This window comes from Oryzias melastigma, linkage group LG9 (genome assembly GCF_002922805.2).
Source record: "Oryzias melastigma strain HK-1 linkage group LG9, ASM292280v2, whole genome shotgun sequence".
Lineage (NCBI taxonomy): Eukaryota > Metazoa > Chordata > Actinopteri > Beloniformes > Adrianichthyidae > Oryzias > Oryzias melastigma.
In genome coordinates, this window is record NC_050520.1 from 8,442,763 (window position 1) to 8,458,690 (window position 15,928).

Consider the following 15,928-nt stretch of genomic DNA (forward strand, 5'->3'; position numbering starts at 1 on the left):
TTTACTAAACTAAACCACTTTAGTTAATCCCCAGAAGCTTCCTTATCCTACAGTTTTATGACATTTCTCTCAAATATTACTTACTGTTTGGTGGTTTGTCTTTTACTTAATCTGTTGCTGTAAAATGTTTACATTTCCCTCTCTGCTCTACCTTTAAAGTTCCACTACAACCATATTTTGTTTTCTTTTGTGAAATCATTTCAAGTGTTTCTTTTATTTATGATTATACAATTTTTAGCCTAATCAAAAAGCCTCTGTCGTTTTTTTTTTTTTTTTAAACAAATTCTCTGCAGTGCAGCAGCTTATTAGAAATTTGCCTCTGAGTTGTGGGTGGGGTTGAAGTTAGCTCCACTAATTTCCCATCAGGTCTTTGTTTACACTTTCTTTAGCTAGCTTATAGCAAAGGCCAAAGCTAAAATTAGCGTCACAAAATGTCGAGCAAAATCAGAGGTTTCCAGCTGTACAGTTTTGAGCCGATTAGCAGCTCAGACAAGGAAAATGAAGATGTTAATGGATCTATTTGTCTGCAAGTGGATGCATCAGAATTGTAGTGGCGAAGGGAGACTGTTGCTGCGTCACAAACTAAAACTTTTTCAAACCGCAAGTTTTCATCTGCTTCTAATCCATCACGATTTGGATAAAAAAATAATCCTCATAGAAGCAGTTTTAATATTAAATTATTTTATGTATGTCCTCCATCATGAGAAAAATAAAATGCTACAAGAACATGTTAAAAACACCAAAAAGGCAATCGTCAAGACCCATTTTGTTTTTTCAAACAGCATTTTTGTTCATTTGCTCCAGATTCACAATGATTACCATAAAGAAATACTCAGAAATGCCATTTTAAACGCAACTTCCTTAATACCAGTCCTTCGTCTTTAAAAAAATCCCACAAGAACATGTTAAAAACTCCAAAGTAGGATTTTCCTCGTAATGGGCTTGTCAGTGGGGAAAAAAACAGGGATCACTATATTTCTTCAGGTTAGTTTTTTAGATTAAAATAACTGCCATCTTTTCAGGTTATAGGCTAATAAAAGTAAAACTCAATATTCAAAGGGGGGCTAACACTAATCCCCTGATTAATAATTTCTTTATAAAGGTTATTTCTGCTCAGATAATCCCCTTGGCATAGAGTCTCATTATTAATCTGCATGAGTAACTCAAATCTCTGTTAGCATTTTATGGAAATGAGCATTGCCCGGGCGTAAGGCTATCATTGACTTTGCTCAGTCTCTTTTGGCTGGAAGGTTTGCTCATTAAAATGCGTCTCACACCTTATCCGCTCGGAGCCTCCTCAGCAAGTTGAGTTTCCTGCGCTTTTGTTCAAATTCAGTTATGCTAATAGTTTTTGGAATCTAGTTTTGTTCCCTTTCGGCAAAGCACGAATGCTTTATTGTACTGTGGACAAATGATCCTCAAACTTACTCTGTGTGTATCGGAAGTAAATGTTTTCCTTTTTCAGGTGTGCTTGGAGAAAATGCAGGATCTGCAACTGGCCCTGGTGATCTCTAGGTTGTACGAGTCTGAGTTTGAAACTTCATCCACCTACAAAAAGATCCTTCAGAGGCATGTTTTGGGCCAAGACAAACAGGTAGGCACTTGATTGTGTTTGTAAAGATTTATGTTGCTGACTTGAGGAGCTATCGATTTTTGTTTTTAGAAAAAAATTGTTTTCATTTAACTGACTGATGTTCTGTCAATACTTCATTTAGGAATGAAGAACTGAAAAAAAGCCGTTGATTATATGCTTTATTTTCCAGATTCCTACCCATCCGGATCCTTTCTTGCGGAGCATAGCCTACTGGGTGTTGGAGGACTACAGCAGAGCCTTGGACACTCTGATTGAGCAGCCATCGAACCTGAAAAGCTCTGGATCCTCTCAGATCAAATGTGACACTGGTACGAGGGCTACTTCTTTTATTTTGTTAGTGTGGACATGTTCACGTCTTTCCTAAAATTCTGGAAAACCTATGATTTTACCTCTGCTGCTCTTCTTTAGTAGTTTTACTTTCCTTTTTTATTTTGTACTTTAGAGGTTACAGCACCTGTTCATATTCAGTTCAGATAGGTAGCTGTATTTCTCATTTTTATGGTTACTTTCACAGTAGATCAGACTACAGACGCAGACGATGGAACACGTGAAACACAGCAGAACAATATTTCCTATCCAACTGTATATTTCCTATTGTATTGGAATTTTTCGTTATGTTTTTCTGTCACACTGTGATTTCTGTGAAAAAATCAAATCATTATTTTGTGTTACACTTATTAAGAGGCAGACCAGTGAGAGGCTTTGTTTAGGGATTCAGTTTGTAAGCCCACTTGTTAGACTTTTTATTGATCTAGTAAACTTTCTTTTTTTATTCTGTTTTATTTGTCTGTTTCTCAGTTGATCTTTTTTCAGTGTTTGTTTTTTATTTTTCTTCTGTTACTTTTATTTTGTCTGTCTTGTTTAGCTTCACATTTTTCATCTAATTTTCTCTTTCTTTTACTCTTTCATTCCCTTTTCTCATTGAGATATTCTGTTTCTGTCTAGTTTATGTATTTTTCACATTTTTTTTTCTATTCGTTTCTCTTTCCTTTTTACTGGTAAATTCATCCCAGCTAACAGACATTATAAAGCTGTAGAAAATATTCATCCAAAAATGTTCACGAAACACATTCATAGATACAGAGGCTCTGAAAGGCTTCATTTGGAAGAGTAAATATCTAAAAATCCAGCACAAAAAGACTGTCCTGTTGACAGCAGTTCCGACCGGAGCGGCTGCATGTTAACTTCAGCTGTTTCTCCATGTTCTATATGTAAACCAGTCATCATGAATTATTGCTGTTGGTAAAGCGTCGCTTTAGAAACTGGAAACACACACTTAAATGCAAACTCAATTTGTACACGAGTTTACTTAAAGCTTCACTGGTTCCAGATAAACATCCCTTTGCCACATGTTTCATAAATTATGTTGTCAAATCACACTTGCTTGCAGAGGAAATGACATTAACTTCAAGAAGACTTAAAAAACTCCTCTGCTTCAAAGAAAAATTTGCTCTTCTTCTCCTAGATTTTCAGTTCAAAGTTTTATATTGACATTGACATAATTGGATAAGAAAAAGATCTTGTTGTTTTCCTTCTAGACTTTGTGCTCTTAAGCTTTTTAGCTCATAGCTTCAGTCTAAATTTCCATTTGTGAGACATTTTATATTTAGACCAGTTTTTGATCCATTAGTTCAAATTTGTGCTTTTATTTGATCCAGTCAAAGCAGGAAGTAAGATATCTGTCTGTCTCTTACAGATTCCTCTTCAAAGCCTTTGTGTAACCCAGAGGTTTTTAACTTTTACATCTACCTCCGAACACATCCACTTCTCCTTCGCCGCCACTTTGCCTCTTCTGACAGGGCTAAAGTCGGCCTGACCACTGAAGGTCGCAGGGCGGACTCCATCAGTCTGGACGAGAGGAGGCTGTTTTTCACCACTGCGTACGCCCACCTCCAAACTGGATGTCCCATGCTAGCACTCGAAGTCCTGTCGAAGATGCCCAAAGTCCACAAACATTCCAAACTCCCCAACCAAGACGACACCAGTATTTCAGGTGAGCTCAGTAAGAATGGACCAGCGTCTGACCCGGACTGGTCCCAGTCGGCTCTGAACGGCTTCGATTCGGCCGGGAACAGCTTATCCAACAGCCAGTCCGACTCCCTGTTGAGTTTCGACTGGAGCCAGCCATCGCTGAACCTTCCAGATGAGCCGCTGGAACTCAAGTGGGACAGTGACAAAGACGATGAGGATGAAGATGGAGATGAAGAGCCACAAGCGGCAAAAGAAGGGAAAGACGGCAAAACTACTGACAACAGTGTTTTCCAAGACATTCACAGCGCTTTTCCAGCGGGTATGGAAACCTCGAGGCAGAGCGACCTCAAAGACGAGGATGATTGCATTGTTCCATCTGATGACATTTTAGTGTGTCAGCTTAAGTTCACCGCCTGCTTGAAGATAATGACCAATGAGCTGCGCACCCTGTCAACGGGGTATGAACTGGAAGGAGGGAAGCTGCGTTACCAGCTGTGCCAGTGGTTGGAAAGAGAGGTACAAAAGTGAAATTCTGTTATTGATTAAAAAAAAAATATTAATGCAATTTGTATAGTAAAAATATGACATTTTTGGTTGACATTATTTTGGCTTTTTTTTTTTTTTACCTTCAGCGTTTGTCTCTTTGTTTCCAGTGCAGGAATGATAGATTATTTAAATGTGAGGTGAAATTCTGTGCTTTTTCTCAGGTGCTGGCTCTACAGCGGTGTTGCAGCTACAAGCCTTGCCTGCCGAAAGCGTCTTTCCAGGATGATCAATCTGTTTCTGGATTAGTGGAAGAGGATCAGGTGGGTGTTGATACCCGGCTTGTTGCTGTAGCAAAAAAGACAAAAAAAGGAAGAGCAAAACAACATTTTGTGGATCAGAAAAACTTAAAGTTTTGTGAAACATTCTTTTTGTTGTTGTTCTAAAACCTTTCATTCCCTTTTCATTTTTATATCATATTTTTTGCAGAGCAGACTATTGTCCTCTGGCTTTAAAACAATTATTTTCACACCACTCTGGGGCTTTTGTTGAATACCAACCAGCTGGACAACCGTGCCATGATTATAGAAAAACATACTTTATTTCCACAAGAGTAATGAAGCCTGTAATGTTTTTCAGCCCCAGAGCCCCCATGCTGATAACCACAGGAGCAGAAGACAGTGGCTGCAGAGTAACCAGCCTTTATTGAGGATGTTTCTGAGCTACTGCAGCCTGCACGGCTCCCACGGTGGAGGACTGGCTTCGGTACGCATGGAGCTCATATTGCTGCTTCAGGAGTCCCACCAGGTAAATAAACCATGTGCAGATACTCACCGCGGGCAGCTAAGAAACTGAGGGAAAGATTGATTTCAGCATGTATTTTGGAAAAGCTGAATTAACTTGCTGGTTATTAAAAATGTCTGGTTGTTTTTAATGCCACTGAGCTGCAGCGTCCGTGCTGTTTTCAGTCACTTCTATACACCTGGGCTCATAGCAGCCAGCTTTAAGCCTCCGCTCCATCTATTTTTAAACTGGTGTTACAATTCTGCGTTGCAGACTTCAAAAAAAGGAAAGCAAATGTAGCACCATTTAAAAGTCTTGGTGGAATTTTCTGATTTATGTAGCTGCAAACACAAATCCATGTTAAGTTTGGAGGTTGATGGCTTCAGCAGTTTCCAAAAAACCCAAATGTTTTTGTTGTTCTTATTTTTTTTTCATACCTGTCTACAATTCTCATGGGGATAAAGACAAATGGAATGTTTGTGACTTCCAATAATGAAAAAATTTAATGTTTAAAGACCTACTACAATTTAAATAGTTTTAAAATCTTTACGTGTTCTAAAAATATGCAGCCTTGATTCCTGCATTAATGCAATTATGTGATCTAATGATATTCAATGATTATTACATAATGGTTACCTAAAGTGTGAATCATTAATGTTTACTGAGAATATGAAGGAACTCTTTCAGTGGATAATCAATAAGCTCTCTACTGTCACTTGAAAACTTGATCTGCAGTGTGTAGAGAGGATTCTTGGACTAATATGAAATTGTATTCTGATGATAATCAATGAGTATTACAAATCTGTGGGATTTTTGTTACTGTTTACTGAAATAATAAAAAAATTTCTGAGATTAATCAACAATCAATAATTACTCAGTTTTGTTACTTAAAAAAATATGCACTTGATCTGATCACAACCGGATTACGAAAACTATGCAAAACTATAAAATGAGGAAACAAGTAGGGGTGGGATTATATGTTTGCTTCTTTCCACTCCTTTTCAAGCAGTAAATCAAATGTTACTTGACTTTAGTTAATAAGTTTGAAAAATCTGTTTTTTTGTTTTGTATTGTCTACAATTTATGCAATCAATTAATCAATCAAAAGACCACTGGGAACAATTTTACAATACAAATAAATATAGTTGGAGTGGGAAGTTTAAATTAAAAAAAAAAAAAAACAGTGTGCATGGATAGTTATGAGCAATATGATCTCGGTCAACACTGCTTTAGTTGAGCAGCTTTTTTGCACATGTGTGTAGAGATCCTCCAAATGATCAGATGTAAAATTCTCTTTGAAAGTGTTCATACTGAGCGGATGAGCAGCAAAGCACACATGAAAGACAGAAGTTAGGCCATCCGAGTGTCACAGTTTCCCTAGATGGACAGCGAGACTCTCGGGCATGGTGACTGTACTCTGGTGGTTGTTTGTGCACCTACAGCAGAGAGCTGGCAGCTTGTGTTGAAGCTTGCAGCTCTAGGAGGAGGTTTAGCCTTAGGCTTAAAAAAAAAGAATTGTTCTGAGAGGTAAACAACTCCAAGGTCCAACAGGGGAATTTGCTCAAAGTTGGCAGTAAGTGGACCCTGGTGGTCTATACTGCTCTCCTCCTTTTTGTTAAAAAGTTCACAGTTGTGAAATGTTTTGATGGTTGTCGAGTATTTTTGTGTGTTTGTTTCCTTTATCCTGACTTTAAACAGTGTAAAAAGTTTCTGTTAGGTAGGTTAGTGACAGCATTTTTTATTCAGGAGTAAGTTACAGACACACTTTCCTTCCACTGCTGCTCCTTTTCCGCTCCTCATTTGTCAGTCAAATCCTTGATGATATTTCTGCCAGTTGCCTCATTTCTGTTCCGTTCATTCTGTTCACTTAAAGAACAGCAAAAGTTCAACTCACTTCTTCCTAGTTTTTTTATGTCTGCAAGTTGACTACATATTAAAGATTAGACATGAAGATCTTTTAGTGACATTTGTTTGCTAACATATTTATTTATTAAAGTTTGCATGTCTTTTTTTTACATGATAAAGGTTTGTTGTGAGGATGATCCGACCTCTTTGATTTTCCTCCACAGGACGACTATCTCAAGTCAGTGAAGCCTCTGGGTTCTCAGCAAACGTCCATCCCTCTTCTTATGGCTTGTACTGCCAATGTAAAGACGGTGGTGGCTAATCCTATAGTATACCTGACCAACCTGGCACATGACATCTTGCAGACCATCAATGCGCTGGACTCCCCTCCACATCCTGACGTTGTTAACAATGAGGTCAGAAAAGATGCTGAATCTTGTAATGCTAACAAAAATGTGAAATAATAAGTAGATCATTTTAAGCAGAACTGTTCAAATCTGAAAAACAAAAGCATTTTACATTTAATGGAACTGTATGTTTCAGTTTAAAGGCTTTTTTTCTTTTATTTCAGATCTATGTGATGCACACTCTGGCTGCTTCCTTGTCCGCCTGCATATATCAGTGTCTTTGTGATGGACATACATACAGGTAAATACCTGTGCAATAAATGCAATACTGTCACCTGTTGGGCTACATTTTGCATCCTAAAACTCTAATATTTCAGAACATTTAAACAATTGCAACAAAGAATTAAGAGTAATGCAAAAGGAAAAAAGTTCAATATCTACTTTTACAGTCACTGACAACAATTCATGTTTCATAAAGTATTAGAAAAACTTGTAATGATGCTAAATGAGTAAACTTTTAAAAGTAAACCTTTAAACCTGTATTTTAGTTGTGGAAATGTTCTGATTGAAAAAAGTATCTGTATAGCAGTCAGTTTTGATTGCAGCGATTCTCCTCTAAAAATACACACAGGATGTTTTTGTGCAGCAACGTTCATTTCCATCAAACAAGCGGTGGAAATGTAACCTAGAAGCAGCAAAATGTGTCAGAACTGAAAGATGATGGTGACGACTGCAGTTAAGGCTAGATGTGATTTTCTTTTGTCGCTGAGTGTGATAAAATCATTTTATTACAGGGCATTAAAAGAACATTTGATGCTAATCTATTATAGTTAAATATAAAATAGAATTATGTGGTTCATAAAAATGCACTTTTAGGTGCAGTTTATAGAGTAATCTAACCAAAGTGGCATAAAAAGATTTATGTAACCAGGCTGTAAATATATTTATTTATGTTATAATGCTGGACTGCTTAATATGGAGTGAATGGGATCATAAGCTGGACATGTCTATATACAGTTTTGTTTTTCAAACCTTGTATGATTTATGGTTTTGTTTTTTTTTTATTTTATTTATCTAATCAGGCTCAATTTTCTTTATTAAAAAGCTCAAACTCTTTATTTATTTAAGTCATATTCAGTGGTCCTTCGCTATATTATGGTTTTGCTATTTTTTGGATTTTTTTTTTCTCCAGTGCAATTTTGTATGTTTTTTAAAAATATTTTTTACAGCACATTGCACACAGTGGCAGACTTAGCAGTTTTGTGGCCCCAGGCGAGCAATAACATGGGGCACTCTTCAGTGGTTGTATTAATAATTTATTTAAAAATAAATGGTCCATCAAATTACTTCTTCACTGCTCCACTTTTATACATTGTCAAAAGTGAAATCACATTCAAATGTTAAAGAATTTTATTTTGTAGATATGTCTAATGGAATAGTCCATTGCTACACAGAGCCGAGGACAAAACACGTTCACATGATCAGTCTTGTGTCATTTCGGTGATTTGGGTTTTTTATGGCAGAGTTAAATAATATTAGACATTATTCTAGAGCTTCACCTACCTTTGCCTAATGGTAAATCCGCGCCTGCCTGTACAGAATGTGTTCAGCTTGTCAAATTCGCATAAATCTTCCACTGTGAGCAGAATGTTGTTTTCATTCTCTAATACTGGATTTATTTTTCTATGAAGGTTTGAACTTTGACAGTTTAAACAAGAAAGAAAAGTTTGAAAAAGTTATTATGCTATGATTTTAGGGATCTAAGTCTGATACTCCAGCACGTTTTAAAGATACTGTTAAATTTGCAAAATAAAAACTAAAGTTTTAACTTAAGCTGATGATGGCCTTTGCAACCTTTATCGCATATCTAGTGCCGTAACCTGATTTAAGGTGTAGATAAGGAATTACTGATTAATAACTACAAATCTAATCAAAAGTTGTATTTTGCTCATGTGGAATATGAATTATAAAAGCTGCAAAGATGCAGTTTGTCATTCTGATTGTACATGCTTAATTAGACTGTTGGTTCCTGCAGATTTTTTTTTTTTTTTTGCATTGTTTATTTAAGACCCTGATGTTTTATAAGTTCCAATCAGTTTGACAACAGCACAGAAGGATTCAGACTTCAGAGAAGAGAATGTGCATGCTTACTTATTTATATTTTGGAGCTTTTGGCGTACAGCTGTGCTGCTCGGAGTTGGTGTCACGCCTCTGCCACGTTGCCTCTTGATGGGTTGTTTGAACTCTTGCTTTATCAAACTGGGACATTAGGACACCAGGGTGTAGCTTCAAAGACAAAGTCTATTAACAGATTGTGTTATTTTCTTTTTAATCAAAAAGATGCCTTCTTTACTCTGTTTAAATTCTCCACGCTTGTTACTAAAACCTGATAAGAGGACGTCCTTTACTTTCAAATGCCCCTCACATGAACAGCAAAGGGATTAAACAGCAGTCTGTCACCTGCTGTTGAGACTTTAATGGTTAAGAAATCTCTTTCCTATTTCATTTGTTTAACTTTGGCAATTATGATATGAAATGTTATAATTTTTTTCTTCATTTCATCCTTTTCTAAAACCCAAAAGCCTTTATTCTCTCAGTCTTTCAAGTCTACTCTGCTTTGGGACCCACATTAATCTTACTTTAATTAGGTCAATTATTAAAATAAATGTTATATTCATAAATGGCTTAGAAGACTTAAATATACAGTGTCTATGCTTAATATTTAGATGAATAATTTAAAAGTATTCAATTCCAAAATACAGAATAAATACCTAAATTTATATTTTACTTTGTGTTGTTTTTAAGTTTTTGGATAATTCCTAATTGTATCTCAATGTTTAATATATAAGAATGCAGCACATTTTACCATATAACTAAATTTATACTAGTAATATTTCTTATTGGCCAGTCTTTTAGTTGTCTTCTTATCACTTATGGCCCTCTTGATGCATTTAGATGGTTATGTTGGCTTTAAAGATGTTTTGTATGACAAAAAAGCAATATTTTCCTTTTTTTTTTTGCACAAGTCAGGTGTTCATACAGAAACAAAATTAATAACATCTGAGTAATCATTTGCCTAAATGTTAAATTATGCCAAATTCAGACAACTATTTAGAAAAAAATTCCATGTTTGGCTTAAATTCTGTAACTGCAGTCAATCTGCCTTCTGTTTACATGCACTGCCGGTACATATTATTGCTGAAATCATGTTACTACCAAACAACTGTAGGTACATAAAAGTGTGAATCTCTGTGGGGGGTGGATTAAAGATGGCCTGAAGAACAGTGACTGCAGCTTCGTTTGAGCGCCGTCTCCTTTTAACTTTAGGAATCGTTTCAAGAAAAAGCAATTAAGGATTTTCCACAGGAATTGAAAGGAGAACTAGAGACCTAATAGACTCCCTGGTGGCTGAACCAACGCATAATGTTCCCGTCCAACATGAGGTTTTATTTCTGACATTCAGGGGTTTAAAAGCAGCTTGATGTGACAGCTTGTCTGCTGTTGTTTCCTTCATGATTAGGTGCTTCTTCTTTGTTTCTGAGCAGCACAGCAGGCAGAGATTCTAAGGTGCTCTATGTTTTGGCAGATCGCAGCATGACAACATGTCTATGAAAACCCATAATTTATAATAAAAGTAAAAACTCTTTAAATGAGGGATTTCTAGATAACTATCAAAATGACACAAGCCAGGTGTTTTATGTATTTTTTTATTTCTAACAAATGTAAGCTAATTTGTGATTGGGTTCTTTTCCCTGTTATTTCCAAAGCCATGTGAACCACTTCACCGGGACTGTTTATCAGAGCGTTTTGCTGTCTCAGAAGCAGCTGCTCAGAGCTGTCAGCACGGATGAGTCTGCTCAACCTAACACTTCTCCTGCTCAGTGGCCAGGTAAGTCAAGACGCATCTTTTGCTTGATTGAAGAGAACAGATCAAGGAACACAGACCCTCTTTCTACCCGCTACTGATGGATTTCCTGTCTGTGTTTGCATTGGTCAAAAGTCATTTTGTTCATAAACAAAGGCAGTGTTTATTACTATTATCTCTCTTGCTCCAGCTTGTTATTTTTGCGAATGGTTCTTCATTTTCAGATGCGAATTTAGGCAGATTTATGATCTTTGGTATAATAAGTTTAAATGCATTAAAGCATTAAAATATTTTCAATCACTACCATTATAAATGTGTGTGTATATATATATATATATATATATGGGCAAGATGCACATTTTTTTGACAGGACCTTTCTTATATTTCAAAAATGTAAAAAAAATCAAATATTAGTAAAATATATAGAAAAAACTTAAGTAAAAGCTGGAGGTATTGTTAGTGATTAGTAATTACAGGCAGTAATTATTAATGTAACTCATAACTTTTGGATTGAGGGATGAAATCTAACTAAAAAAAGTCAGTTTGACAGCTAAGAAAAGTATCAAAAGAAATTTAGAATCAGGTCCCTTTAAAGTTCCACTCAAACACATTTTTTTATCTTCTATAAATTACTTCTAAGTGGTATTTTAATAATGATTGTGCAGTTTTTAGCCAAAATCAAATGGCTTGTGATAATTTTTTAAGACATTTTCTGCAGAGCAGCAGGAGTTGATAAAACTGTTTTGGCGTGCCAATAAAATCAGAAGGGCTTTATTTTGAAGCACTTCCTGTTTTGACGTTCCTCCCCCTTCCTCTTGCTTTCAGGTATTGCGTCTCTCATTCGTCTGCTGAACTCGGCAGGTGAGGACAGCCAGCCGGGCTTGGCCGTGCTGCTGTGTGAGATTCTGACTGCAGTCTACCTGAGTCTTTTCGTTCACGGCATGGCGACTCACTCCAGCAACGAGCTGTTTCGCATCGTGACCCATCCGCTCCACAGCAAGCTGTGGGTGAGCGTTTTTGGGGGAGGAGCCCGAATTCCAGTCATAGGAAAATCCAGCAGTCCAGCTAGAACACCTCCACCAGGTATGGACGTGTTTGTCATGAAATCTGAGTGAATGAAACGCTTAACTCGCCTCTCTTTCTCTACAGCCTCTCCAAGTGGCTCAGAGAAGAAGACCAGGCGTTTCCGGCTTCTCTCATCTCGCGGTGGATCAAAGGAAGAGTCCGGGATTGAGCGAGAAGGCCCATCCAGTCCCAAATTTGGTTCTGTTGTGGAACACGGAGTCACCTCTGTCTTTAAGGATCAGTTTGTTCCTCCAGATCTCAGCATTTGGGATTACTTTATTGCTAAGGTCATACATCAAAAGAAAAACCTTTCTAGTAGAGACTTATCTTGTATTTTTACCACATAAACATTTCTATCGGGTGAATTTTTTTAAGAAATAACGCTATAATATAAAAATATTTAGTTTTTCCGTTTTTCTTTTCAGCCTGTGCTGTCACCATTAGAAAACCGGGTTGAATATGACTCAGAGGAAAGCCTGAGCAGCCAAGAAGAGGACGATGATGATGACGAATGTGATGATGTGTTTGAGCCCAGCTCTCCACAGAAAGAGCACGCAAATAATAATTCATACAGGTAAGTGGACATTAGGGATGTCCAGACCCTGTCATGTTGTTTCAGACTCAACTAAATTCGGACGTTGCATTCCGATCAGGGATTGGATATTTGTTTTTCTCAGTATTATGATCAAAGCTTATTATTACAGACAGATACTCGACTTGAAGGCTGCAAATCATTAATGGTTTAAGACATTTTATTTCCGTAAACAACAGTAGAATACGGCACTGTTTGGAGCAGGAGGCGCAGAAAAAGAGTTTTGTAAAGTTAGCAAGGTATTCACAAATTCAGACTTTTGGGCTCAAAATTATTTTGATAAACATTTAAAATTGACAACTATTGTTTTTGTACCTCAAAAAAGGCAGAAAAAGATGTGATTTTTGTTTCTTTTTCATGAAAATAGGGGTCTCCTGTGCTGACAGTGAAACAGCTTCCAAGGGACTGTCCACAAAGTGCAATTTCTGGAAAAACTTGAGCAAAAAAAATTATATTCTCTCAAAAATAACCAAGACAATTGAATGGCTTCATGGATATGAACTAGTCATGAATACTCGTCCTAATTCATGCTACAATAAAAGTTTTAGAAGGGAGTAATTTTTAAGAATTTTTAATTGAGATGAATTATATATGATCAAAAATGTTCAATAGTTCTGAAGATGCTAAAACTATCACCAAACTTTCTCACACAAATAATTATCACCTATTTTTACCAGTTAATAGTTGACCATCTTTTCTAGTTGACTTATTTCTACTTGATAGTTCAAACTACTTTACAGAAATGGTCTGTTTAAGTATTAAATGGTAAAATAAAGTTAATGCCCCATTAGTTGTCACGTACCTAGGTATGGGAAATTTGTACTCCACATTTGACCCCTGGGGGAGCGGTGAGCTGCAGACACAGCCGCCCTTGAGAACCATTTGGTGGATTATCCCCCCCAATCTAACCAATGCTGAGTCAAGCAGGGAGACACTGGGTCCCGTTTTTAGTCTATGGTATGACTCGGCCTGGATTTGAACTCAGGACCTTCCGGTCTCAGGGCGGACACTCTACCACAAGCCCAATGAGCTGGTTTAATAGGGGAAAAACCTGGATCTAGATCTAATTTCACATTTGCTCATTTTTTAAATGTGTTATAAAAGAATAGGTTTGGACTCTATATTGACAGATTCTCAAAATAAAATGAATCTGAAACAAATCGGAGCCCAAAAAAACTTAATTTGGACATGGATGTGAACTTTATATATTTGTGGTTCTTAGTGTTTAACTCTTTGACGTCAGAACCGTTACCCCAACAGCAGTTTAACACACACTCTTTGAACCACAGAAATTCTTCAACTTTATCTGTCAGAAATGGACGCTTTTCTCTACTTCACAATGACCTGGTTTACGTTACTTGAGAAAACGGTTGAAGACTTATCTCTGATAAGCTCTGTTAAGCTCTGATGTTTTAAGGGTTTAATAAAATTTCTTTAATTTGTGTTGCTAAAAACAAAACTTACGTTTTTATTTCCTGTATCTTTCTCTTCAAAAAAGCTAATTAATGATCCGTTTCCTTCCAGCTGGTGTTTGATGCGTCTGGCCATGGTTCAGCTGGTCTTGGTCAACCTCAAGTCCTTTTACCCAATGGCAGGATATGATCTGTTGGGTAAACAATAAAAATACACACCCATCACGCTAACATCTTTAATGCAGATGAGCGCTGCCCTACTTTTCCTCACCATTGCTGTCTCCTCGTTTCTGTGTATTGCTTTTTTCCTGACACAGATTTGCCCGTGGCCTCCCCTCTATGTCACGCTGTGCTGAAGACTCTGCAGCGCTGGGAGCAGGTGCTGCAGAAGAGACTGGAGATCTTCGGGGGCCCCCCACCCAAATACATCTCCACCCACCTTCAAGATGAGAGCATCACACCAGGCCCGGCGCTGCTGAGACACAAAGCCCTCTTTGAACCATGCAACACCCCGTTCAGGTATCGTCACACTCTTCCTTTAGAACCTGTTGACCTCCTTTTATTCTTGTTTCTGTCTCTCCTCCAAGCAGCTTCAGAGCTGCACACCCTTCAGCCCCCTGCTTATTTATCTCCATCTGAAGCTTTGTGACGCCACACTCACAATAAACTTTACATTACATAAAAGCTTTATCTCTGAGTCACCGTGGCGCCCCGATTGAGGTAGCATGAACAAAGGTGATGGTGCCATTGTTACCCCAAATTTATGTCTCTTTCCTGTTGATGCCCCCAGAAGCCCACAGGCAAACATTGACATCGGATAGAGCTGTGAATTATGTGGTAATTTGTTGATTTTTGAAAAGATTGCAAACATGTTTTTGTTAGAGATGTAAAATATTTAAAAAATTGATCTGGTTATGAGAGCAACAGCAGTATCAGTCGAAAACCGCACACACAACCAAGAATATGTTGGTTAAAAGGGATAAAAATGATCAGAAAGTAACTAACTTTGTCTTTTTTTTTGTTCTCTACTGTTATTGTTTTTTAATGTAAATGTAACACAAGCAAAAAGACGACCAATCACAAACTTCTATTAAGTTGTGTCAATTACAGTTGTCTGGAAGTGAACCACAGGGAGGGATGTGTGCTCTAAACACATCATTAGTTTTATTTTCACACCACTGCAAACCATGGAAAAATAATATTAATATAAAAATGTGAATTTTCTCTATTTTGACACTTTTTTTTTTTTTTTTACAGTTTTTGGCAACAATATTACTCATTAAAACTTGTAATGTGTTGATTTTTCACAGAGCTAGTCACTCTTCGGCTCTGCCAGTGAAACGTTTGTGGCAGTATTTGGTGAAGCAAGAAGAACTTCAGGAGACGTTCATTAGAAACATCTTCACCCAAAAACACGGCACAAATCAGGTAAGGAAAAGTCACTGTGCGGCATCCAACTGCATGACACTGTGTGTTAACCGACACTAATTAACACAATAGTTTGTCCTGATAATATCTGGAAGGCATCTGAAGCCGCAGACGAGCTGTTTAAGGATTGTTTTAATATCCTGGCTACTGGAATTGTGATGTTTTTTGTGTGTGGGGAGGGAATCTGCATGATAACTGCACTTGCATGATGCTAATTTCATTTGTATGGTAAAATGATTACACCCTGTGTGATTAACACCACAGTAATTGAACCTGTGTGTATCTGCATGTCATCGTTGTGTGTTTCTTGTGTTGGTCTACCTTGTGCTGCTTCCCAAATCACTAAAGTCGGACCAGGCAGACAATGTGAAATGTTCAGGAATGGACGAGACAGGAAACAACCAGGTACCACTGCTTCAGATCGGTTGATGCTTTTTAGTAGAGCAATTGAGGTATCTATGGAAGCGTATGTGTCCCAAAAATCAAAATAAAAGTCAATACTGGAAATGCTAATACATTTTAAAAATGCACCTGCATTATGTG

At 37.2% G+C, this 15,928-nt stretch overlaps 1 protein-coding gene across 2 annotated transcripts in view; it reads left to right on the top strand.

The window, feature by feature from the left end:
* LOC112148955 (dmX-like protein 1) overlaps nt 1-15,928 on the top strand; it is a 47,803-nt gene that overhangs the window by 22,610 nt on the left and 9,265 nt on the right. The window contains exons 27-41 of one of the 2 annotated variants that reach the window (XM_036213444.1): nt 1,466-1,594; nt 1,764-1,902; nt 3,291-4,081; nt 4,273-4,371; nt 4,688-4,855; nt 6,901-7,092; nt 7,248-7,324; nt 10,791-10,912; nt 11,714-11,971; nt 12,038-12,240; nt 12,379-12,527; nt 14,070-14,155; nt 14,275-14,476; nt 15,268-15,385; nt 15,734-15,837. In XM_036213444.1, coding sequence (XP_036069337.1) covers nt 1,466-1,594; nt 1,764-1,902; nt 3,291-4,081; nt 4,273-4,371; nt 4,688-4,855; nt 6,901-7,092; nt 7,248-7,324; nt 10,791-10,912; nt 11,714-11,971; nt 12,038-12,240; nt 12,379-12,527; nt 14,070-14,155; nt 14,275-14,476; nt 15,268-15,385; nt 15,734-15,814 — 2,814 coding nt within the window. In that variant the 3' untranslated portion in view covers nt 15,815-15,837. The remainder of the gene's footprint in view (nt 1-1,465; nt 1,595-1,763; nt 1,903-3,290; nt 4,082-4,272; nt 4,372-4,687; nt 4,856-6,900; nt 7,093-7,247; nt 7,325-10,790; nt 10,913-11,713; nt 11,972-12,037; nt 12,241-12,378; nt 12,528-14,069; nt 14,156-14,274; nt 14,477-15,267; nt 15,386-15,733; nt 15,838-15,928) is intronic. The other variant, XM_036213445.1, reaches the window with a different exon arrangement.